Here is a 25,282-nt window from a genome sequence, read left to right on the forward strand (position 1 = left end):
GAGGCTGAAGTTGATAAGTGTCTTGCTGCCTCGCCTACGGTCTAGTCAATTTTTTTTTAGGTTGTACCAAGTTTAAGTTAAGAATGCTTAGGAGGTTACAACGTTTAGGAGATAAACGAGATATCGTCGACGTAACTTAGCCACCTGGTTTATCAGTAATGACAAACAATACCGCGTTAATGACACCCATCAAAACAATGGGCCCTACCGACAAGTACAAGTACCTGGGGTCCTCGTGGGAGCTTGGGGTAGGAGATTCTCCTACGGCAGAAATGCTCTCACATTTTTTTGAAGAGATATCTCCCCCCTCACGCTCGAGCAAAAGTGTAGTTTCCCGACACTGGCTAACACTACACTGGTCTATCCCGGTATTATTATTATTATTATTATTATTATCAAAAAGAAGCGCTAAGCCACAAGGGCTATGCAGCGCTGCAGGGTAGGGAAGGAAGCGAGAGTATTGGGCGGTAGAAGGGGGGAGGGATGATCAGTAGGTTACAGAAAACAGCGGGGCAGGGGACAGTGCGGGGGTAGAGGGCAGCAAGAGATTGAGGTAGAAATGGCTGAAGGTATCATCAGAGTTGTGAAGCAAGTCAATTGTTGTCAAAAAGTCAATGAGAGAGTCTGGATGAAAGGTGGGTCCATCAGCGAGAAGGGAAGGTAAAGAGAGAGCAGCAAAGACGACGTTGGAGGTATATTCTGCGTGCTCGTTGATAAAGTGGGCAGTCTAATAGAATGTGGTTAACCGATAATGGAACCTGGCAATTCTCACAGAGAGGAGCAGGGCGCCTCTCCATAAGATAACCATGAGTAAGACGAGTATGGCCAATGCAAAGACGGGAGAGTCTCCCAACCTCGACAATGGTGACAAGAAGACGGCCAGTAACCTATACTCGGTTTAATAGACTGAAGTTTGTTACCGAGCAGAGTAGACCAACGTTGTTGCCAACGGGTGTGAAGGTGGGTAGCTATTGCAGCAAAATAGTCCGTAAAAGGAACACCTCTATATGAAACTGGTAGGTCATGTACTGCTGACCGTGCAGCAGTGTCTGCCTGTTCATTGCCCTGTACGTCAACATGACCAGAGACCCAACAAAAAACAATATCTTTATGCTTGGAAGAGATGCGACGTAGCCAAAGTTGGATACGGAAGACTAAAGGGTGAGGTGTATCAAATTTCTGTATAGCCTGTAAAGCACTAAGGGAGTCTGAGACAACCACAAATGATGACACAGGCATAGATGCAATACGGATAAGTGCTGCAAGAATGGCATACAATTCAGCAGTAAAGATACTAGCCGAAGATAGTAAATGCCCTCGTGCGACGCTGTCAGGAAACACTGCTGCGAATCCTACGCCGTCAGAAGACTTAGAGCCATCTGTGTACACTGCAATGGCATGAGAATAAGAGTGGAAGTGGTCAAGAAAAAAAGAGCGGGAAGCTACCGTAGACAGCTGGGCTTTCGAGCAAGGGAGTGAGAAAGAACAGACTCGAACAGCTGGAACTTCCCAGGGGAGTAGGGAAAAGGGAGATGCTACATGAACATAGAGAGGTGGAAATTGAAGAGAAGACAAGAGCGAATGTAGGCGAAGAGAGAAGGGACGGAGCAAACAGGGGCGGCGAACAAAGAATGTCTACTAATATCGGTGACCATTCTATAAATGGAAGGATTGCGGAGATCATGAGAGCATACATAGTAGCGAAGGCAATGGGCACCACGACGATTGGATAAGGATGGAACGTTCGCTTCTGCATAGAGGCTCTCAACAGGGGAAGAGCGAAAAGCACCAAGGCAAAAACATAATCCTTGGTGATGAATGGGGTTAAGGCTAGAGAGAGTAGCAGGAGAGGCCGCTGAATAGATCTGGTCACCATAATCAAGTTTCGATAAAATGAGAGCGGAATGTAGGCGAAGCAGAGTTCGACGATCAGCTCCCCATGAAAGATGAGCAAAGGTTTTAAGAAGGTTCAGCCGGCTGTGACAAGTTGCTTTCAGAGAGGTAATGTGAGGTTTCCAGGATAACCTATGGTCAAAGAGGAGGCCTAGAAACCTGACTGTATCACGTTCAGGGATACGGGAGCCAGAGAGATACAAAGGATGATCGGAGATGACAGAGTGTCTAGTGAAAGTAATTTGGTGAGTTTTGGTATTGGAAAATATAAACCCATGTGTGGTGGCCCAATTGGAAACACGGTCGACTGCATGTTGGAGAGAAACTGTAATGAGGTGACAGTCAGCGCCTGCACATGCAATAGCAAAGTCATCAACAGAGTGATGACCAAATATTGGATGGAAGACTAGAGGCCAAATCATTTATAGCAAGGAGAAAAAGTGTTGTGCTCAGAACACATCCCTGGGGGATACCTTCAGCTTGGATAAAGTCCGGGGAGAGCACATTATTAACCCGAACACGGAAATGTCTGTCAGTTAAAAAGTTCTTAAGGAAGGATCGTAGATCGCCTCGAAGGCCTAAGGAGTGGGCTTGGGCCAAAATATTATACCTCCAAGTTGCGTCATATGCCTTTTCAAGGTCAAAAAATGTGGCAATAACTGAGTGGTTATTCGCAAAGGCATTACGAACATGTGTATCCAAGCGTAGTAAGGGGTCTATGGTAGAACGAAATTTACGAAAGCCATATTTACGAGTGGAGAGACTGTTGTGTGTCTCTAAATGCCACACTAAACGTCTATTTAACAGGCATTCCATCACTTTGCAAACTGCACTGGTAAGAGCAATGGGACGATAGTGGGAGGCTTCATGTCCCGTAGTGCCTGGTTTGCGGAAAGGGAGAACAATGGCAAATTTCCACAGCTGTGGAAGAACTCCCTGTGACCAAATAAGATTGAAAAGGCGTAATAGGACTGCAAGGGCTGACTGATGTAACTGTTGTAGCATACGAATATAAATGTCGTCGGCCCAGCTGCCGATGATCAGCAAGGTGAGTGTTGCCTCCAGTTCCTAAAGTGTAAAAGGCACATTATACTGTTCTTCTCTGAGAGAAGAAAAATCCATGGGTGCTAACTCTCTGGCAGACTTTGAGGAAAGAAACGAGGGGCACAGATGGAGCCCCTGAGAAATATGGACCAGATGATTGCCAATTTCATTGGCAACATCTAGTGGGTTTGCTATATCAACACCGGCAACCCGCAGAACAGGAGCCGGGTTGGAGAATATTTACCACTCAGTTTTCGTACTTTTTTCCAGACTGCACTCATAGAGGAAGCAGAGGTGATGGTGGAGACATAATCTCGCCAGCAAGTGCGTTTAGCGTCACGGATGACACGGCGAGCGATCGCACGCTTCTGCTTAAAATCAAGAAGTCTCTCCGTGGTTCTATTATACCGGTACCTGCCCCATGCAGCGTGTTTCAAACGTACTGAACGAGCACAAGCAGGAGACCACCAAGGCAAGCATTTCTGAGAATGCCTACCCGAAGTTTGGGGTATAGAATGAGAAGCTGCGGTTAAAACGGAGGACGAGAAGAGGTGTAAAATCTCATCAATGGAGGACGAAGACAGAACCTCACTAAAAACAGTTAGTTGTGAGTAAAGGTTCCAATTTGCCTGATCAAATTGCCAGCGTGGGTTATGAAGAGGTGGTGAATATGAAGGGGAAGTAAGAATGATTGGGAAATGATCGCTGTCATGTAAATCCGGGAGAACAGACCAGGTGAAGTCTAATGCGGCGGAGGAAGAGCAAACTGAGAGATCGATGCAAGAGAGAGTATGAGTCCGAGGATCAAAATGGGTGTGAGTACCTGTATTTAAAACACGGAGGGGGTGGGTAGCAAGAAAAGCCTCTAACTGAATGCCACGGGAATCATAGTGAGACCTCCCCCAGAGGAAATGGGCATTAAAATCGCCAAGTAACAGAAGTGGTGGAGGTAATGACGAAACAAGAAAGGCAATATCTGGGATAGATAATGCCCGAGAAGGAGAGAGATACAAAGAACAGAGTGTATACCACCTATGCAAGTGGATACGGGCTGCTGTGTAATGAAGCGAAGTACGAACAAATAGCTGATGGTATGGAATATCAGTGCGTAGAAGAAGGGCACTTTCATTAAAGGTCCCATCAGGAAAGGGATCTGAAGAATACAATAAATTATAGCCTGAGATAGGATAGGTAACGGCAGAGTGTAATTTTGGTTCCTGTAAGCAAACACAAACAGGGGAAAACTGGGAGAGCAACATCTGAAGCTCACCTCGATTACCCCTGAGGCCGCGAATATTCCATTGTAAATAGGCCATGATTGGCAACGATAAAGATACCTGAAATCCGCAGGTAAGAGTACCTACGGACTAGAGGGGTTAGAAAAGTCCACATGCGGTGGCAAAGAAAAACGTTCAAGTAGCGAAGGAACGGTGCGTTGTAAAGAAAGGAGTTGCGCAGATGGAGAAGAGGAAAGAGAAGGAACAGATGGTGGATCAGTGTCCATTGATGGTTTGGTCTCAGCAATATATTCAGAGATTGCTTCAAGTGTTTTGGAGTTCAGAGATGTCATATGGGAGACAATATTGAAGATGGAAGGAGGAGGAGTTTGAGTAAAGATCGGAGTTGTAATGGACTGTACCAAGGTAGGGGGGGGGGGCGAAAGGGTGGAGGGAACTGGAGAAGTGTGGGAGGGGACAGAAGAGGCAGAAACCTGGGAGGTGGCAGAAGAGAAAGAAATGTGGGAGGGGACAGGGGAGGAAGGCACAGTACGAGGAGGAGGATGAACCTCCACACTTGTAACAGAGCCAGTGAAAGGGGAAGACTCAGGTACAGAGACCAGGAAGGTAAAATGTGGAGGTGGATGAAGAGAAGAAGGGGTTAAAGGAGATTTTTTGGGCCTCTGAGAAGTAGAGGGACGATTGGGAGGAGGTGTCGTACGAGGTCTTGTCGATACCGGGGTTTGTGAGGGAGGACACAAAGAAGTGAGGACAGACTGAGGAGTTGAAGTAGGGACGTCTGAGCCCAGGACAGCAAAAGAATTAGATACAGGAGTGACTATGAGACTGGCAACCGCAGAGGAGGCTGCAGAAGATGGGACCCCAGAAGTGGGGGGACATTTTGAAACACGAGAATAAGAAACACGGGGTAGTCTCCCTTGGAGGCCGAGATGAGAAACTCCCTGAAATCCCTTCATAAATGTTACCTTGCCTACACTCCAACAGCACGTCAAGTCCTAAAAACCACTTGTCTCCACTATTATGGGCTAGTTGACTTCAATAGGGCAATGAGGATATTAATAATTCAAAAAGTAGAAGGCTACGGTTGGGGGGGGGCTTCAAAGATGGGCTGGGTGACTTCAATAGGGGAATGAGGATATCGTCAAGTGCTTTATTAAGGGTTCATTAGCTATGGGAGCATCAAAGGTTTTTCGTTCCAACTGAGCTGGAGTTTTTATCATTTGGAAATTACCATTTTTCGAAAAATGGCCTATCCCATACAATGGAGACATGGAATTTCATGAGGACATTACCATCATCACAGAGAGGCCCATCAGATGTTTTATATGCGAGTTTAAGTAGATATGTCAGGAAACAGGACAAGTGTTTCTTGACGAGGGTCTTAATCATATGAAGACCCCAAGCTGGAGATTTTGGTCAAATGACTGAGGCTAGCCAATATTGTTATGAGGTACCCTGAAGCAAAGAAGTTCCACACCACGATTCCAAATATCGCACTGTGGTTATGGTACGTGTATGATATTTGATGCTGTACTGAAGCCTTCAATATTCAAAACTTCCTCAAATTAACGTTACTGAGCTTACCACCAAATTTACTTTAAACCTCAAGGAAGATTACCAACTCCCTTTATAGGTGTCCCGTTATGCAGGACACTCAACATTAACACAAGGTAACCCAATGCACTTCTATTCACAACATGCCACGCACTTCGAGAGGAGTAGTGATTCTTTTGAGAGCCTTCTGTATATCTAGCTAGTCGCCACCAGAAAGCAGCCTACTGCTGCTTTCCCGGTATCTACAACTGGTGTCTTCACAATCCAGTATGGACGCTGCGATATGAAGTACGTGAAGAGACTGGCAGAAGTGTAAATATTAGGATTAGCAAACATAAATGCGCGTGTGGCAAGGGTTATCAAAGTAATAACTACATGATGCATAGAGGCATTGAGGGACATTTCATGAAATAGAACAGAATCCAGCTTGTCATTGAGCCAGATCGGAGACGCTAGTGTTTAGAAGCACACCTGATAGCGGTAAGACTTACAGTAGTGCAAAACCCATGAAGTTAAAACATATCAGTGTCACACTGGTAAACAATCCTTCCTGAATACACTTTATCCTGCCCACCTATGGTCATAATCTTCGTTTTTAAGGGAGAGGAGGGGGAGAAACCGGTAAGCTAGCGGAAGGCCTTGGTCAGATTTGCGGATCATGTGACTAGGACCCGCGTCAGGAAACAGTAGTTCTGCTTCCTGAAGAATCTTGCCTTACATAATCCTCACATTTATCTCTGACTATACAAACCCATGTTTTTGATGCCTCATGTATATATGGAGTGAACAAAGTCCCACGTCTGACACCTAACACTTTTAAAATGCCCTGGAATGTTGCTTCACGTGTGTGCATATACCAGGTTTTCCCTTGAAACTGATAAACGTTCGAATAAGATTTTTATTTTAAATAACTCGACGTTAGTAAACGGATGGATGATGTAGTAGTCCTTCCACACACCAGTAAATTCACGATCTTTGTCCGAGTTCCTATCTCTCTCCCCCCACTTATTACAGGAGAGGGAGGGAAGGGATCCAGGAGGTAGAACCCAGGTAGAATGGGAATCAGAGTTAGCGTTCACCAATAAGGATCCGGGAGCAAGAGCCTTAAAGGGTGGGCCGCACCCTAAGAGTTTACGCCCCATTTTTTCTCAGCTTGTTCCCTTGCCCACTCAGGTAAGGACCCACGAGGAGCGAGTGAGAAATGGGGATAGCAGAGCAATAGTGTTGAAGAGGAAGAGCTAGAAAGGAAAGAAATAGACGATGGTAGGCGACCCAACAGCGAGGCATTGATACAAAAACAGAAAATGTTACAGCAACATCCACCCACTAAGTGCCCACGTTGCCAACCCTGAACGAAGCAATGCTAGAGAGGCAGCCCCACTGCCGTTAACTCTCTCTGCGACCCACAAGAGTCGACTAACTTTAAGGTATATATATTCACTGCTGGAAGAAATCACAAACGCATGATCGCAAATGTATATAAATACCACAGTGAAAACAGAAAAAACAGAGCGTTTTAGTGTGCTTACACACATCTTCAGAGATATGTAAGCAAATGAAAGCGTTCGGGTGTTTTTCCCATTTTCACATATTCAATGCTAAGTAACGGATGCAAGCTAGTGCACATGTTCTTTTCCGTCCCAAATTAGACTCTGATCCTTTTAACTGGCATATTAATATTCCACCTCTGCGCCTTTTAATAAACCAAAAGACACATGGAAAAAATGGGAAGGGGAAGAATTAGGTTAGAGCAATCAAAAAGGATGTGGATAGATGGGACGTACGAGGTGAGATAGGTAAAATGGCCTGACCACTTTGGGTTGATTTTAAGGAAGTTGTTTCGTCACGGTGACCAGCTTCGAGGTTGGTAACAATGCACAGGTGGGGAGAGGCTCAAGGGGATGAGGGGGAGAGTAGGAAGTTCTCTGTGAAATTATGACTGCTTGGAGAGGTAGTGTTGGCAGAAAAACATTTAATACAATAGGAGGAAAAGTGTGTTCGTTGCACTTCAGTGAGTGAGGCCAAGAAGAAAAACAGCGAGGAGGACGAGAGAATGGTGAGCGGGCAAGAAGGGAGAATGATAGGGAGGGCGAGAAGGGGAAATGGAGGGGAAACAGGGGGAATGATGGGAAGGGCAAGATAGGGGAATGATGGGGAGGGCAAGATGGGGGAATGATGGGGAGGGCAAGATGGGGGAATGATGGGGAGGACAAGAAGAGGTAATGATGGATCAGGGCAAGATAGGGGAATGATGGGGAGGGCAAGAAGGGGAAATAATGGTGCAGGGCAGTTGGACGAAACTGGGTGGTATCTGTTCTGTTTGTTAGTATGTATTTATAAATATATCTGTTAATGCTACGTATTTCTATTATTCGGGGTGGGTAACACTTAACCCGCTGGAGTCATACAAAGAATGCAGAATAGGATGCACTGAGGCTCAATCTAAGGAAGGGGGAAGATATGTCCAGTTTCCTGGATGAACTAACAAGAAACATAAAATTAAACACAAATGTACTGTATATTTTAGTTTATAAGAGTTTCCTCACTTGCATGATCATGCGACAGAAAAATAACCGGTAATCCTGCCAGAGTACAAATTATATAAAAGGATTCCTTTTATGTAACATGACTATGCACTTATGGGTAGGAAAAGAAGGAACTAGTTTGGTTGTGTATCAGCTGTACTGCATCAGTTCTTAGGCACTGAGCTACAGCTATTGGTTCTGTTTCTCTCTGCTGCATGATTCTGCTCCATCCGAGCCGCAGGCTGTAACACTACCGTGACGTCAACTCGACAAAATAAGGAAAAATATTTCAAAATGTTTCTTTCCTCTAACCCGTAATGCTGTACTTAACTTAGTAAGGGACTTTTGTAAGTGTCGAGCACTGGTTGTCTTAAAACCCTAATACAGCATTCCCTTCGTTGGTTTCTGTATCTCATTACTCCCACCTTCACAACTACAAGTACCAGCAATATAATCATTCTCAAATCTTTTATCCATTTTTGTATTCCAGTTAAGTGAATGTGAATTTACGTTCCTCGGCGAAAAATTCCTCAACAACTGAAACATATACAATACATTGATCCACACACTGATGTAACCAGGCAACCACTGCAGGTCTGGCAATATTCACGGTACTCTTATCTAACACGGACAAACTGGTTAAGTGCAGTTCACTTGGAATACTGTATAGAATATGGTGAATGTATTTGCTTATACTACAAGTGCACGATGGTGGCAGAGGCGAGCTCTGTTGTTGATGTTGGTACCACTGGTGGGTCTCCTCACAGCTCTGCACGAACACACAGCTCCGCAGCTACCTCAGAAACCAAAGCAAATAATGTTTTCTAGAGAGCGCCACTCTAATTCAAGACGCAGTATTATCTTGTGGACTATGATGCGTTCAGGGTCGTCTATGATGGGGGCTATGCTCTCTTCCTTACCCTGTAGCTTCGTCACAGAGGAACCCCTCCGGGAGTACAAGAACTTCAACGATACATTTGCCCTCGCTTTTCTGCGAGACATTCTCCACTGCCGTTTCTCCAAATACCCGCATTATTTTGAAAAATGGATGTTTGGCTATCAGCTAAATGACTTGAAAATTAAGGAACTGTGTGATCAATACGCAAGCGTGTGCCAGGACGCTGCTTGGACGGAGAGTATGTGTAACGGAGCTTGTATAATGGTGCTGAGGGTGGTGGCAGGAAAACTGAAGCTGGCCACATCTCTCCTACCGGACTCCACCCTCAGGAGCTACGTGGTGCACCTGGTAAGAGATCCTCGTGCTCTCCTAGCCTCCAGGTACAGCCTCGAGAAACACACCGAAATGTTACAAGAGAATGCTACTTTCTTCACCCACCAGGAGAAGAATCCAGCAGATGTCTGTAGAAGGTATCGTCAAGACTTGTCTAGTGCCCGTTTCCTACACCGTCACTACCCTCACAGGTAAGCAGCAGTTGATATTATACTCGCATGTAAGCGCCTGTTGTTACTTTCCTTTCACTCACAGGTATATGGCTGCAGCTTCTGTTCCTTTAATCAGCAATACACAGCTACCACATTCTCTTTGAGTTACATTGTGGGAACTAAATATAGCTATGTTACCTCACCATATTCCATCACAGAGTGGATTTTATAGCGTTGAAATGTGTCAGCCTGAGATGGGAGACCCAAGCAGCGAAATGAGGATATCGTCAGGCATTCCACTAATGGGTCAGTAGCTACTGTAGCTGCCAAGGGAATCGTTCCAGTTAAGCTGAAATTACTACTACTTGAGAATCGCTCTCTCAGGATTGTCTATCCCACACAGAAGTGATGAAATAAATAAAAATATCTCCATCACAAAACGAGACAGCCATATTTTATTTAGCAGAAGAGTACTGATCTACATTTATGCATCTATCAATATATCCATATAGGCGCAGTGCACATTCTTTGTTGCAATTAATGCCCTGCAACATCTTGCTTAACATTATGAAGTAATCATAATTTAGTTTTAGGTTTACCCAGGTTAAGTTTGGGCAGGGCTATGTTGCATTATATAAAAATACATCTGTCTAAATTCGGTTGAGTCTCTCGGCTAGTTCGTAAAACACAAGACATTGTAAATTTGAGGGTAGCTCAAAGTCCATGAATCAAGAGCCCTCACCAGCATCAACACACTCTCCTTGAAATATGACCGTATTATAATACAGCAAAACATAGCTACATAACCTTGTTAAAAATTTACGCAAAATTAGCTTATATGAAAGAATATAAGAATCTTCATGAGTACATTTTACTGTTTTCCTGGTGTGTAAACTTTGGTGATCCCAGTAATTAATGAGCTCACTCACTCGCGCGTGCGTGTGTACGTATTATTATATACTATACACATATATTACACATGAATTACAATATTTTACAATTATTTACATTGGTAAATTTCTGGTTATGTATTGCATTTCGGGGATTTGAATTTGGTTCTGGTTTTGACAGATGGCACACATGTGATACCACTAATAAGACTTATTGTAATATTTTCTTTCCCTCCTTTCCATAGATACATACTGATAAGGTATGAGGATGTGGCCCTGGATCCATCACGTTACGTGCGAAGCATCTATAACTTCACAGAACTTCCTTACACCAAAGTTGTAGCTCATAATGTAGCCACCCTCACCCTCGGAATGTATGACGACGCATTTCAATCGCACCCCTACTCCACAAACAAGAACTCCACTGAGGTCGTCTACCGGTGGCGCACAAGTCTGCCTTACTCCGAGATGGAGAAAATACAAGCCGAGTGTCACGATGTTCTACAAGCTTATGGCTATCCAGTTTTTGCCTCCAAGACTGAATACGAGTCTCAGTTAACTAAAATTCTTCCTCTTAAAGCAGTCACGTGGTAGGTGAACACTACTATTACATAAATTTTGAACATGGTTTCACGGTATGGGTAAAAAAACTGGTGTAAAAGACTGAAAAAGGTAACATGAGAATGATAAGGGTGATAAATTTAGGCCAGGAATAATTTCAGCAAAAAAAATTCTTTAACACTTATTATACCGTATACACAAATAATAGTTTTAATTTATCTGCTGGCATATACACGCACCTAGAATTCGGTGAGAAATAATTGTTTAAATTTAGCTAACTACAAATACTGTATTTCACATTATAATATGGATATATGTACATTATATATATATATATATATATATATATATATATATATATATATATATATATATATATATATATATATATATATATATATATATATATTATATAATATATATATATATATTATATATATATATAAATTATATACATAAATATATAAACAAATATATATACATAAATATAAATATATATACATAAATATATATAAATATATATACATAAATATATATAAATATATATACATAAATATAAATATATATACATAAATATAAATATATATACATAAATATATATAAATATATATACATATATATAAATATATATACATAAATATAAATATATATACATAAATATAAATATATATACATAAATATATATAAATATATATACATATATATAAATATATATACATATAAATATATATACATATATATAAATATATATACATAAATATATATAAATATATATACAGCTACAAATTTTATTATTAGCACTGGTTGTGAGTGTGCAAGTGATGCTGTTTACTTCTGAGGTGAAACAAAACAGTTTATTTAAAGCATAACAGTTACGACTACCAGTTCTACTACTAGTAATAATGAAAATATGTAAATATTTATATATGACTTCTGAAGAACTGACACATATATATTCATATTAGATTACGTGTTATCATTACCACTATTAATACAGATAACTTACTAGATTAGAATATCATTTAATTAGAATTTCATTCATCTGGCCGGTGCAAAGTGTGGACACAGTCAAGACATCAGATGTCCTATCCTTTGAAATGACGTGATGTAACATTTCCTATATAAATTATTTGTACCTGTCTCTAAATGACTGGATATTTGGACAATAAAACTTAGTACTGTATTAAAGCTTTGTGTTCTCAAACTTTTGAGGCCACTTATCCCCCCACTAATTCTTGTAAACTATGGCAGAGTCTGCACCCCCCCCCACCCACATTTGTCACTCAAGGCAATATTACAACCGCAAGCATCTTAATGCATATCCATTACATTAGTTATGAAAACGTCACGTGTTTACAGCTGCACTACACGTAGGATAAATGCTCATATTTCTAACAGCCAAAAATATGACAACTTATGAATATGAGTGATAATGCAAATCCATAAAAATTATATACATACAATAAAATGTTGTTACTGCTTACCTATCAATACGCTTGATAGGCATGGATTCAAACACAAAGGTCAGGGAAGTTGGGAGCAATTGAGGATTGTTTCACTCTTAAAATCTTATTCGGCATCCATCCTCTAGCGACATTTTATTTTCATTGCTGACCTCAGAATATCCAGCCTCGCATACGTGTCACGCCATATAACCTCAATACACTAAAAGACTGACACGGAAATTTAAATTTCCTTGATTCAAAGTCGATAAAAATGTATGCCAGGTAGGCAGAGAAGTAAAACGGGTTATCCACAATAACTGCTGAACTCTGCATCTCGGTTCAGAAAGCCGGTGGTTCAGAAAGCCTGGTGCACTTCAGTGTGCACAAGTTTATGTTCGTTGCATAATCCTTCAATTTAGAGCACGAGCTTTAATGAAGTCTACCATTTTCAATGTATCATTCAGCATTTATAGTGATAAATGTTAGTAACAATTAGCACAACACAAGTGTCCGCTACGAGGGACGTCAGCAAACTGACTACCCAACTGTTGCACACAAATCTTGATTTATCTAGTTTAACATCCATAAAATCATTAGACAGGTTTTCAAAATATCCCAAATGATTCGTTTTGTTTATATTCTTAATAATAATATAAATTCGCAAACAGGCGAAATTATTTACAAACATTATTTCGCAGACCATTGCAGGATTCGAACCTGCAAACTCGGCATCAGAATACACAGTACTTTGTCCACACAGCCAGACTCCTGTAAGGTTAGCAGAGTTTAGCTAAAAAAAATTTGGTTAGGTGAGGTTTCTAAGTTAGGTTTGGTCCCAAAAAAATTTTTTTACATTACTGTCAATGAAAAATATATCTATGAACCTGTAAAAAAAAAAATCAGAGAAGTATAATTTATAGGGAGTTCGAACTATTCTGCAAGCTCGACTTATTGGGTACAACCCCGAGACCAACCGACCCCCCCCCCAAACACACACACACACACACAAATCTCCTGCCACTAACGCTAAGCATAATGGAATTTGACAGAACAATATTAATGCAATATTTATGGGGAATAGATCAACATATACGTAAAGGTGATATACCGTTTAAGGAATTTAAGGCAAGTATACGTGATCCATGAGAAGGGTTGCTCCTATTCCTTGGATCAAAATCCCTTCACTAACATCAAAGAACATATTTAATAGAAGAACAATAGTACGAGGCTCATGTCCTACTGACTACTGCACATGTTCACCTAATGAACAATCAGTGCTCACATTAATGATCAATGCATTTAAATACGTCTCTACCCACCCTATGCCAACATTCAGCTTTGACCTTGACGTTGCCACACGGTGTATAACTCACGATGAACACTTACTCTGAATATACACTTGTATACAACAGCCAAGACATATCCAACGGGGAAGAAGTTTTTAATTTCACTCGTGGGGGAGCATTAAACTCCTAAGGGCCTTGAAGCACTAAGGGAAATAGTAGGCAATTGATTCGATTCAAAGAGCCTTGATTAAACCCACATCAAGGCATCTTCCCTGAAGGGTCTACCGATAACCTAAATTCACAACACTGCACTCAGAGACACAAACAACTTGCTACAAGCCGAGTGGTATTATTATGACAAAGTGAATACGAGAGCCTAGTCTACAACGAGTGTTCTGCCACCTAGTGTTACGATTTTAACTTTTCAAGACGGTGTTGTTGCATGCTATATTCTTCTAAAATTAATGTTCGTTTATTGGAAGTAAAACCTCTATTTTAAGTACATATTAGACAAAATTTTTTTTTTGATAATACAGGATTTCCTCCCAATTAAAAAACTGCATTATTAAATTTCCCTATATACCGAGAGGTGTACGTTTCTAAAGGTATTCAGTATATATTGAGAGTTCGCTTTAATACCTGTATTAAATATTAAAGTATTCTTGATTTGTGGTCAACAGATGACAATCAGACGTAATGACCCAAAATGTAGTTGATTGGATTTAAACCAAATTAAGACATAAACCTTGGTAAGGTTCGTCTCCCCCAAGACACAAACCATGATAACAGACACCGATCTATGGTTTATTAAGGACACGCGAGCAAACACTAGGACATATTTATTAGAAGACGTTTCCGAAGTGATCAAGGTCTCAGGACCGAAACGTTGTCTATGCTCAGTGCTTATGCTTTGAGCTTCTTTTTGATAATAATAATAATAATAATAATAATAATAATAATAATAATAATAATAATAATAATAATATGCCCAGTTTCCTCACCGTCTTTTTAAATCAGTGGTATTATTATAATAACTGGGAAGCACTAAACTCTTAAGGATCATTTAGGGCCTGGGAAATGATAGGTAATCAGTTTGGTTCGAGAAAGGGGAGGATAACTCAAATTTCTTGAATCAAAAGCCCTAACCTGCATCCAGATACCCTTCTTAAAGGATATTACTCATTATTACTCATAGGGGAGCGCTAAATCAGTAAAGGTTACACAACATTTGAAGGATGACCTCAATCTACAGAGAACTGTCACAGTCGTGTTTTCAAGCCACGATAAATTGAGCCAGCGTCAGGATGACGGGAGTCACGAGGGAGCATTCACCAAATTCAACTTCAATAACAAAAACATAAAGTGGGACCAAGTAAACCAAGTCCTAACCGATATAAGCTGGGAAGATATACTAAGCAACACAGACCCCAACTTATGCCTAGAACAGATTAAATTGGTGGCACTCGATGTATGCACAAGACTTATTCCTCTAAGAAAAAGAAGTAGATGTAAAATAGAAAAAGGGGGGGGGCAGTAATGGTTCCTATTTTATAGCCAAATCCAATCACAAGCCTGTCATAATATACAATACATACACACACACACATTATATGTCACACTAACAGCTAACAGTCAACCATGAATGTACACTTCTATATGTACAGTAGTCATCCAACGGTAAGGTATTTTATCATAGCTAAATTTGCAAGTCATGAAGCACCAGGGGAACTAGAGGCTATCTGATTCGAAACAACGGAGAATAAATATTTGGATCAGGATCCCTTCGCCGACATTATGTACCCTCCCTAGGGCGGGGCATACACTGCATAGGGCGGGGCATACACTGCATAGGGCGGGGCATACACTGCATAGGGCGGGGCATACACTGCATAGGGCGGGGCATACACTGCATAGGGCGGGGCATACACTGCATAGGGCGGGGCATACACTGCATAGGACTTACCATTGTAATGCCCTGAGAATGGAAACCACATGTTAGCCTGTAATTTTAGTGTAAACAACAGCAAGATGCTTACCTAAACATTGCACTCCAGAAGACGCGATCTCCAAGCTCATCTTGCAGTGTTGTTTTACTAAACGTTCACTTAAACATGCCACTAATGTACACTCTGGGGCATTACAGCGACCTTTAACCGCTTAAACTGGTGCAATAACAAGTATACATGGGAGAACATCAGCCTGGTCCTCCCCCTCTGAATCTCGACTCCATCTGGCCGGCTGGAGTCACCACCACAGCACACGAAAATCCTCACTTTCACAATATATACAGTATTATTATCACTACGAGAAAGGACTCAACCCCTATGGGTCAAACGTCATCAGGTTCGATCCAAGGAACGGGGAGGTTAATTTCAAATCCTTGGATCAAGAGCCTTTTCGCCAGTATCAAGCGTCCATGTATAAGTTAAATTCGCTTATTCACAACACTTAACTCGGGGAGAAACACGACCATGCTGCCACGAAACAACGCAATTATATTATGAACAAGAAGTGAATACAAGAACCTAGTCTATGATGCTCGTGTCCTGCCACCTAGTGTAGTGATATTAACTTACTCAGAGAATGAAATACCTCCATATGAAACTGGTAGGTCGTGTACTGCAAATCGCGTAGCAGAATCTGCCTGGAGAGAGTTCCGGGGGTCAACGCCCCCGCGGCCCGGTCTGTGACCAGGCCTCCTGGTGGATCAGAGCCTGATCAACCAGGCTGTTGCTGCTGGCTGCACGCAAAGCAACGTACGAGCCACAGCCCGGCTGGTCAGGAACCGACTTTAGGTGCTTGTCCAGTGCCAGCAGCATTCCAGCCTAGATAGAACAAGTGACCTGAAGAGTGTCATCATGGGCTTGGCCTCCCTAGTTTTGAAGGTTCTCATTATCCATCCTGTCATTTTTCTAGCAGATGCGATTGATACAATGTTATGGTCCTTGAAGGTGAGATCCTCCGACATGATCACTCCCAGGTCTTTGACGTTGGTGTTTCGCTCTATTTTGTGGCCAGAATTTGTTTTGTACTCTGAAGACAGAAGACAGCTGTGTTACACGCTACTTTTACAAATTTATAACAATTTATTAGTATTATTACAATCATAAATAAGCGCTAAACCCGCAAGGATCCTTATTGTTAGTAACATTACTGTAAATTATATTAGAGAATTATATTCATATATAGTCATTAATGAGCTATCTATAAAATATGCAAGTTACGAACAGATTTTTCTTAAGAAATAAGATAAATTATATATAAAAATAGTAATTGATTTCTTCAGTCATTATATTTAAAGAAAGCGCTAAACTCGTAGGGACAAGCAAGCGTCTGGGGAATAGAGGGCTCTCGGGATAATCCAAGGAAGTAAGGATTCAATCCCATCTTCTGTATCAAGAGATCTTCACCAGGAACAAAGTTCCTTCCTTGGAGAGTTCTTTGTGCAAGCATGTACAGACTGTGGGATCTGGCTGCCTAACTAATGCAATGGTATCCTGGCTGCTGACTGATGCAGTGGTGTTCTGTTGGTCACTTCCCCAAACTAACCTATTGCCCCATTATTATTGTAATCAAAAGGAAGCGCTAAACTCACAGCGCTGCAGGGTAGGAACTGATGCAGGATCTAAGGATAAGTAAGGGTGGAGATGACAATAAAGGTAAAGTTAGGAAGGGCTGTGAGGAGTGCTAAAGGAAGGGTTATCAAAGTTTGTGTAATAAATCAGTTGATGTCAAAAAGTGAAAGAGGAAGTCTGTCAAAGGTGGGTCCGTCAGCAAGGAGTGAAAATAAAGTAAGGGCGTGAGGGTGGTGACGACGACGGAGGAAAAATCTGCGTGCTCGTTGATAGACAGGATAGTCCAATAGAATATGGGAAATTGAAACGGAAACCAGAAATTTCTCACAAAGTGGAACAGGACGCCTCTCCATGAGATAACCATGAGGAAGATGAATGTGTCCGATGCAAAGAGAAGAGAGTGTTGTCTGCCAACCTCGGTATCTATGACAAGAAGGCGGCCAGAAACCCAAACTTGGTTTGATATTAAGTAATTTGTTGAGTCGTATCAGATCAATGCCGTTGCCAACGGTTGCAAAGGTGGTAGAGATTACAGCAAAATACTCAGAGAATGAAATACCTCCATATGAAACTGGTAGGTCGTGTACTGCAAATCGCGTAGCAGAATCTGCCTGCTCGTTACCCTGAACGTCAACATGACGAGGAGCCCAACAGAAAACGATTTCTTTATTTTTTCTAGTAATGTAGGGTAACCAAATTTGTATACGAAGAACTAGGAGATGAAGTGAATCATATTTTTAAATAGCTTGCAAAGTACTAAAGGAGTCTGAGACGATCACAAACTTTGAAGCAGGCATAGATGTAATGGGGATAATTGCAATGAGAACGGCATACAATTCAGCTGTGAAAATGCCAGCCGAGTCTAATAAATGACCTCGCACCACACTGTCAGGAAACACTGCTGCAAACCCAACATCATCAGAGGATTTAGAACCATCAGTGTACACTGCAACTGCATGAGAATGAGATCAGAAGTGATTAAGAAAGAGAGAGCCCCCATAAAAGTTGAGCGAGGGTTTTAAGGAAGTTCAGCCGGTTATGGCAAGTTGCTTTCGGGGAGGTAATGTGAAGCTTCCAAGACAACCGGCGATCAAACAGTAGGCCGAGAAATTTGACCGTATCACATTCAGGGATTCATGAGCCATACAGGTACAATGGTGTATCAGGAACGATTGAACGTCTGGTGAAAGTAATTGTGTTTTAGCACTAGAATATTTAAACCCATTAGTAGTGGCACAATGGGAAACTGTTGACAGCATCCTGGAGTAAAGGCTGCACAAGCTATAGCGAAATCATCAACAGAGTGATGACCAAATATTAGATGGGAGAACAGATGTCAGATCATTTATGAGCGAGAAAAAGCCGGGTGAGCCTTATTACAATTAAGGCAAGAAGGATTCAGGTTGCAGGATGTAGTTGTATGGTCGTCAGCACCACAGACTGGGCACACTATTATGGACCTGCAATGTTTTGCTGGGTGGCCAAAGCACTAACAATTTTTGCACTGTTGTGGTGTAGGGATATCAACTCTCGGACTTAAGACGGTGTCCAGCAATATAATGGAGGACGGAAGCTCACGACTGTCAAAAGTTAAGCGAGCTACATTGCAGCGGTAGCGTCTCCGCCCGCTGGCAGGTAGTATATACGTGTCTACTTTGAGAATTGGGAGGTCTTGGAGCTCAAGTTGTCCGAGAATGTCGTCACCACATGTATGGAAGGAGAGAAATATCGTGGGCTTGACTAGCATTGTGTATCGTGACGATGAAATGTAACGAAATATTTTGACCAACATGGCGTGGGAGCGCCTTGCCGATACTATGATCTGAAAGACAGTCAGGAGGAGTTGTCAGAGAGAAAAAACCTTTGTCCATTGTATACTTTGAAACGTAGTGTGTAAGGGAAGCGATTGTCATGCCGGTCTTTTCTGGACAGAGTGAGAAGTAATAGAAGTGTCATCAGTTAATGGTCTTCGTCGTTTAGGTGTGGGACAGGAGTTGGTCCGACTTGAGATGGGCTGGCATTCCGAGAATCGTCGCACCGTAGAGGGAGAAGCCAGAAGAATGGTAAAAGAAGTGGAGAAGTCAGATGTATCGAAGGAGTCAAGTGGAACCTCGGCACCTGGAGCTGGTGGCGAAACGGCACCAGCAGAAAGTACAGGGGTATTAGAAAGGTCCGAAGAATGGTCAAATAACGAGATAGGGTCGGAACAGGGTGTGGTAACAGAAAGGGGCCCGGAAGGAGCTTGGTCATAGACTTGGGACTCCATGGCTATGTAGCTACTTTCTGTTTTTTATTAAACAAAAGAAAAAACGGAAATAAAAAACAGAAAAAAAGAACGTGGAGGGATAGCTCCTAGGAGGAATGAAAGGTCCGTAAATCTCCCTCCGCGCCCAAGAGGACCCCAGCACCACTAGTGCAGATGCGGCATGGAACTCATTCCATACCCTACCCTTCATGCCAGTAAACCAGGAATCCGGGATAGCAACCTCACGTCTACCGAGCCATCTCGGTGGACAAGAGGGTGGCCGGATACCCTTAATTTGGGGAACTGGAGCATAGATCCAATTCCCTAAATCAAGAGCCCCTCACAAAAAGCATACCTCCTTCGGCCACCTCCTCCCGGAATCCGGCAGGCAGCCTCCAGAAATACACCCGTCACCCGAAAGACTTCCCTGAGAACTGGAGAGGGAATGGGACATCCCTAGTTGATCCAGATTCCACGGTAAACTACACCACCACCAAGGACCTTAACGGAATGGGTTGGACCACGGTACCTTTCCCCCTACCTAGGAACTAGAATGCCCGAGGGAAGAACCCAAATGTTGAAAACAAGGAAGGGGATAGGGGAGGGATGGGGAGAGGAGGAGGTAAGGGAGGGGAAGGATGGAATAGGGATGGTGGGTAATTAGGTTCTGTCTGAGGAAGACGGTCCAGTTCCTCAGACCAATAGCCTCTTTACCACAAGGAGCCCCTTTAAAGAGAGAATGGGAGAGGTCTAGTTCCTTGGATGAAAAGCCATTTACGGCCATCTAGGAACCTCCTTTGAGGGGATTTGAATACAGAACCTGCGAAACGAAAAGCTATCAGGATCTATCCATGGAAGGGAATGATATTTCCAGTTTCATGGATCAAGAGCCCTCCACCTTCAAAGGACCTTCCAAATGTTTACATCATGTCCAACCAACCACCATCCAACCTCTCCCTTAACATTTGTTGACTGCAATATAACAAAATTGTCGACCAAATTACATCCACACAAAAAATAAAAAACTACGTTGCCATTTTATTAAGTAAAAAATAAAGTCTACACATGTGGGCGAGTGCTAGACCTGTACATCATACAGTGCCTGGGGATTCGATCCAAGTTAATGGAGTGGTAGTTTCAATTCATTGGCTCAAGAGCCTTTCACCGTCATCAAGGCACCTCTCATGAAGGGTCTGAGCGTATGGGAAGTAATCAGGCTTGATCTAACGTGTAGGATGTTCCATTTTCTTAGATCAAAAGCCACTCCTTAAAGGGAGTTGGGAGATACAATAAGTACCTGTAAAATCCACAGCAGGCACAGCTACCTGAAAAGAAGTCTTGGTAATAAAACAGATCAATGAGACTCTTTTATTTTATTTTCTACAATTATTCCAAAGACAAAATGAAAGTCTATGCATTCTCTTTCCACCTCACTAAAATAGTATTTGGAATCAAAAATTCAATATATACACATTAGCTATACAGCACGTTAAACAGCTAAAGCGGTTACTATACATTCATTATCTGTGTAACTAGAAAAACTTTACCTACCAAAAAATAAATAAACCATACACTAAAGGGATCATTAATATATTAGGCTGAATTTGCATAAAGAATACCTCAAGTTGAAGTTGCAAAGAATGCATAAGGTTGAAACTGCACAACAGGAAAGTAACAAGTGAATGTTTTTTTGTGTATACAAGAAAAATCTTAACAAATGATCCACATAGAGAGTACAATGTTTTGTACCTGTAAATATTGTTTATATAATAAAAATCTAAGGTATGAATACACATTTGGGTGAGCTACAGGCTTCTTTCACAAGTGACAACAATTATTAGATCCATATGCAAGATTTTCATGGAAAAATTAAAAGGGTATATAATCACAGTACTCACTGCAGGTGACAAACGTGATCACAAAATTTCCTGAAATTTTAACTAACTACACTATTAACCCTTATCACAATTTTAACATAAAACAAAGTACAGCATTAGTGTAAACAGGAGTATTCTAGACCATACATTGTATGTAATATCCATTGATTGCAAAATATGCATAGTAATATGCATGAAAATTCCACATATTTCAGCCATTTGTGCTTTTTATTTCCCTAGCGCAGATACAGTAATTGATATTTCCTAAAAAAATGGCTATTTTATGTTTAGAATGCCACAAATATGATTGTGATTCATGAAAGCATTTTCAAGGAAAAAGATTAAAAATATTTAAACGTGTTTACATTCACATACCCATATTAGACCAACTCATGTTTTTGTTTAAATAATCAAATTAAAAATTTTGTAATTAGTCGTGAGGGGTTGTATTAAAGATGTCAATGTCAGAGTGTCTCTTGTCTCCCCAGAAAAAGACACGTGACTAGTTTGACACACAGACAGCCAACACTCAAGACTCATTACTAAATTTTATAGATCCGTATTTGCCGAATGCATATGGGAATGTTTTATGTGCGCCATTCCACTTTCAACAGTATAGGAAAAGGTAAACATGAGGCATACAATAACTGCGTCTGTATTATACCTTGTCAATCATATACAAAAAAAATGTAGGCTATTCGTTTAACTTGTGTTTATCTACGTTCTTTGCAAAGTTATCACCTTAAAACTTATATACCAATACTGAAAATATATAAATTTATATTGTGTGAGATACGTAAAATGTAGATACAAGACTTGAGATTCACAAGTTTTTGCATCCATACTTAACAGGCAGTACATGTGTGATTAGATCTCTTTTTTTTTTAACTAAGTTAGGCAAACGTTATTTTTTAAGTTTTTAAAAAATATGCATTCATGCACATTGTTGTGTTTTCTTCAAACATCAACAGTAGAACACCACAGAAACATGATCATATATCTATAAGTGCACCAAAAAATACTGAAGTAGTTTAGAATTATGGTATTCACAAACTCTTGATTACAATGATTTTTTATACAATTCATCCATTGTTAATTCAACTAAAAAATCTGTTATTTCCCCCTCTATTCCTGTTGAAGCTTGTCTTAAGTCACTCATTTACAACTAGTATTATGGTGCTTTAGATTGTCACAGTATATACATTACTCTTTGGAAAGGCTTTCAGTGATATGACCTGCACGCTGTACACTACTGTACTATACAAGTGGCTATGTTTGGTATATGAGAAGACTTGCTATTCTGCATCAGTACTAAATTATTCATAATACCTAGTCTAATACACTGTAATTAATGTTTCAACAATATTAAACAACTTCCACGAAACTGCATCAGTGGTACTGAGCTACAGGAGGAACTGCTACAAGACTCATTCTCAAGCCAAAAACTAACGCATGTGCTAATTGTGTTACCAAAACAACCACTAGTTTCAAAAAAAAAAAATCCCCAAGATTGTGTTATTGCTTGTTCTTGAAAGGGAGATGCTTCAAGTTTCCAGACAGCACTATAGTTGTGCTGATGAATATTGAATCAAGTTTCATACTCTTAGATGTATTTATTTTAATTTTGAAAATTAACAAAACACATAATAAACACTGCACATCACCAGATATACTTTGTCCCAAGTGTATTTAAGCGAGTAACTTGCTGTCACTATACAAGTCAGTATAAACCAACATTCTATTTATTAACAAGACAAGTGTTTCATAATCGATTACAAATATTCATTAAGGAACTATGTGCATCTAATTTATAATATAGGTACATAATATAAAATAGACTGTACACTATTTTCTAGAAAGACCTGGAAAAATTTCAACATTGTTTCCATTAATTATTTATTAACAAGAACTAGAGCATCTAGGACTAGGTTGCAGCTTTGAAGACTGTGAAAGATATAAAAATATTTGAAATTCACAAAAAAGGAGTATGTATGAATGTATATATGTATATATGTAAATATATATATATATATATATATATATATATATATATATATATATATATATATATATATATATATATATATATATATATATATATATAATTATTATTCCACTTTCAGGGTACCAAATTATATTTTACAAAATCCACAAACAATTGTGGATACAAAGGTACCTAGATACATGGAATGTTTAGACAATAAAATAAATATTTCCTGCCAAGGGATGGAATGTACAGTAGAAAAACTATTAGTGTGGTTAGATCACAAGAACTTCAGAATTCACTCCATGTATAGACCATAACAACTCTGGAAGGCGAAAATCGGGGCACAAACAAATTCAGGTCAACAGAGATCAACAGCTGTCACTCGGGTTCTTAAGTTATGAGATCTCATCGAGTTCATTCTCACTTTCCACAGACCAAAATCCATCTTGATCTCACTATCAGAGCTATACACAGATTCGTTGTTCAAGTCTGAAGGAAAGACTCCAGCGACAATTATACTCAACATGTTTAAAGTCTTTCGGATGAAGACTAATCTTTAATCTTTATCACCGTAAGTTAATACTATTAAATAATCACTAGTACTCTTTCTATCCTCTTCTGAATGACCTCAGTTGACATCACATGTATAAGGCGACATCATGTGCCATGAGGTGATATCAGGGTGTCGTGGCGACTGAGAAGAAAAGTTTGTCCCTCTTCAGGCGACGTCCATGGCCACTCTCATACATCCCTGTAATTAAATTTATTTTAATCAATGAAAGTGCCAAGTCTGCAGGAGTCACATAGCGCCTTGAGAATGAGAAGCATTAAAGTTCGATCTAAGAAGAATAAGTCCAGTTCCTTAAATCAAAAGTCCCTCACCGGTATCAAGACACATCCCCTGAGGGATTATGAAGCATGTAAAAATGTCTAGAATTGGTTTTCAAGGGAGTTTTAACCCTTAATGAATAATTAATTCAGGTAATTATAATTTTCCCTGATAACACAAATAAATTATTTACTTCGAATTTATTTACATTCAATTTGTTACAAAATATTCTATTTTACGGCGTCAGTCACTATGAAGCAAACTATCTGTCCCAGGACAGCATCCTTGGCGGATAAACATTAACTATGGAAACCTCTTAAATGGGGAAAGGACAAGCTTCATTTCATGAATCAATTTGTTCTTTGTGCAAATCAGGGCAACTGACCTGTTGGTCCATCTTTTTTTTTTTTTTTTTTTTTTTTTGGGGGGGGGGGGTGATGGTGTACCATTTGAATAAGAGAATTCGTTTTCTAACTGTTCTACCTGACAGCAGTGTGCAGAGTATGTCAAAGGTAAGCCTAACTATGCTGTCTCACTATCTCAGACATCAAACCCTAAATTATAAAAGAAACTCACACATCCCATTTATTTTTTGGGCCATCTAATCTGATGAGAAGATATTATACAAAATTCATTAGTAAGCTGTAAAGTTTAGTGTTTCTGAGCTTCACTTTGGCAAACCAGTGAATGGAATAAGTTCGGTTGGTCAATCTGGTCACATAGTTCACACACACAGTAAACCTGAGTGTGTGCTCAGTTCAATTGAATTGGGATATAGATGTTATCTTCATCTGATGATCAAGTGATTTGTAAGACTTGCACAGAGGATAAATTTCAATATTCTGTGTATTTCTATTTTATTTATTTATTTTGCCAATTACATACTGACAAATCAAGTTGCATTTATTACAATTAAGTTTTAAACGTAATAGTATTAGGTGAGGCACAAT

At 40.4% G+C, this 25,282-nt stretch overlaps 2 protein-coding genes and 1 long non-coding RNA gene across 11 annotated transcripts in view; 1 reads left to right on the forward strand and 2 right to left on the reverse strand.

The window, feature by feature from the left end:
* The window catches only part of LOC138854724 (uncharacterized), a 30,621-nt gene extending 14,333 nt beyond the window's left edge, over nt 1-16,288 (reverse strand). For both annotated transcript variants that reach the window (XR_011393911.1, XR_011393912.1), the window contains exon 1: nt 15,856-16,288. This is a non-coding gene — a long non-coding RNA (uncharacterized lncRNA). The remainder of the gene's footprint in view (nt 1-15,855) is intronic.
* On the forward strand, nt 8,750-11,361 carry LOC128697636 (carbohydrate sulfotransferase 5-like). The gene is made up of 2 exons (XM_053789466.2): nt 8,750-9,676; nt 10,773-11,361. The coding sequence occupies exons 1-2, from the start codon at nt 8,928-8,930 to the stop codon at nt 11,119-11,121; spliced, it is 1,098 nt and encodes a 365-aa protein (XP_053645441.2). The 5' UTR covers nt 8,750-8,927; the 3' UTR covers nt 11,122-11,361.
* A 7,313-nt stretch (nt 16,289-23,601) lies between the features above and the next one.
* Nucleotides 23,602-25,282, reverse strand: part of LOC128697766 (pleckstrin homology domain-containing family G member 5) — a 1,323,529-nt gene continuing 1,321,848 nt past the window's right edge. For 2 of the 8 annotated variants that reach the window (XM_070099658.1, XM_070099659.1), the window contains one exon: nt 23,618-24,254. In XM_070099658.1, coding sequence (XP_069955759.1) covers nt 24,245-24,254 — 10 coding nt within the window. In that variant the 3' untranslated portion in view covers nt 23,618-24,244. Of the gene's footprint in view, nt 24,255-25,282 lie in introns of all 8 variants that reach the window. The other 6 variants (XM_070099660.1, XM_070099661.1, XM_070099652.1 and 3 more) reach the window with 5 other exon arrangements.

This window comes from Cherax quadricarinatus, chromosome 68, assembly GCF_038502225.1.
Source record: "Cherax quadricarinatus isolate ZL_2023a chromosome 68, ASM3850222v1, whole genome shotgun sequence".
Classification (NCBI taxonomy): domain Eukaryota; kingdom Metazoa; phylum Arthropoda; class Malacostraca; order Decapoda; family Parastacidae; genus Cherax; species Cherax quadricarinatus.

Bases quoted from the DNA above. Each gene is read 5' to 3' on its own strand.
- LOC128697636 (XM_053789466.2), top strand. From the start codon at position 8,928: ATGGTGAATGTATTTGCTTATACTACAAGTGCACGATGGTGGCAGAGG. The intron at 9,677-10,772 runs GTAAGCAGCAGT...TCCTTTCCATAG, and splicing joins CACCGTCACTACCCTCACAG to ATACATACTGATAAGGTATG.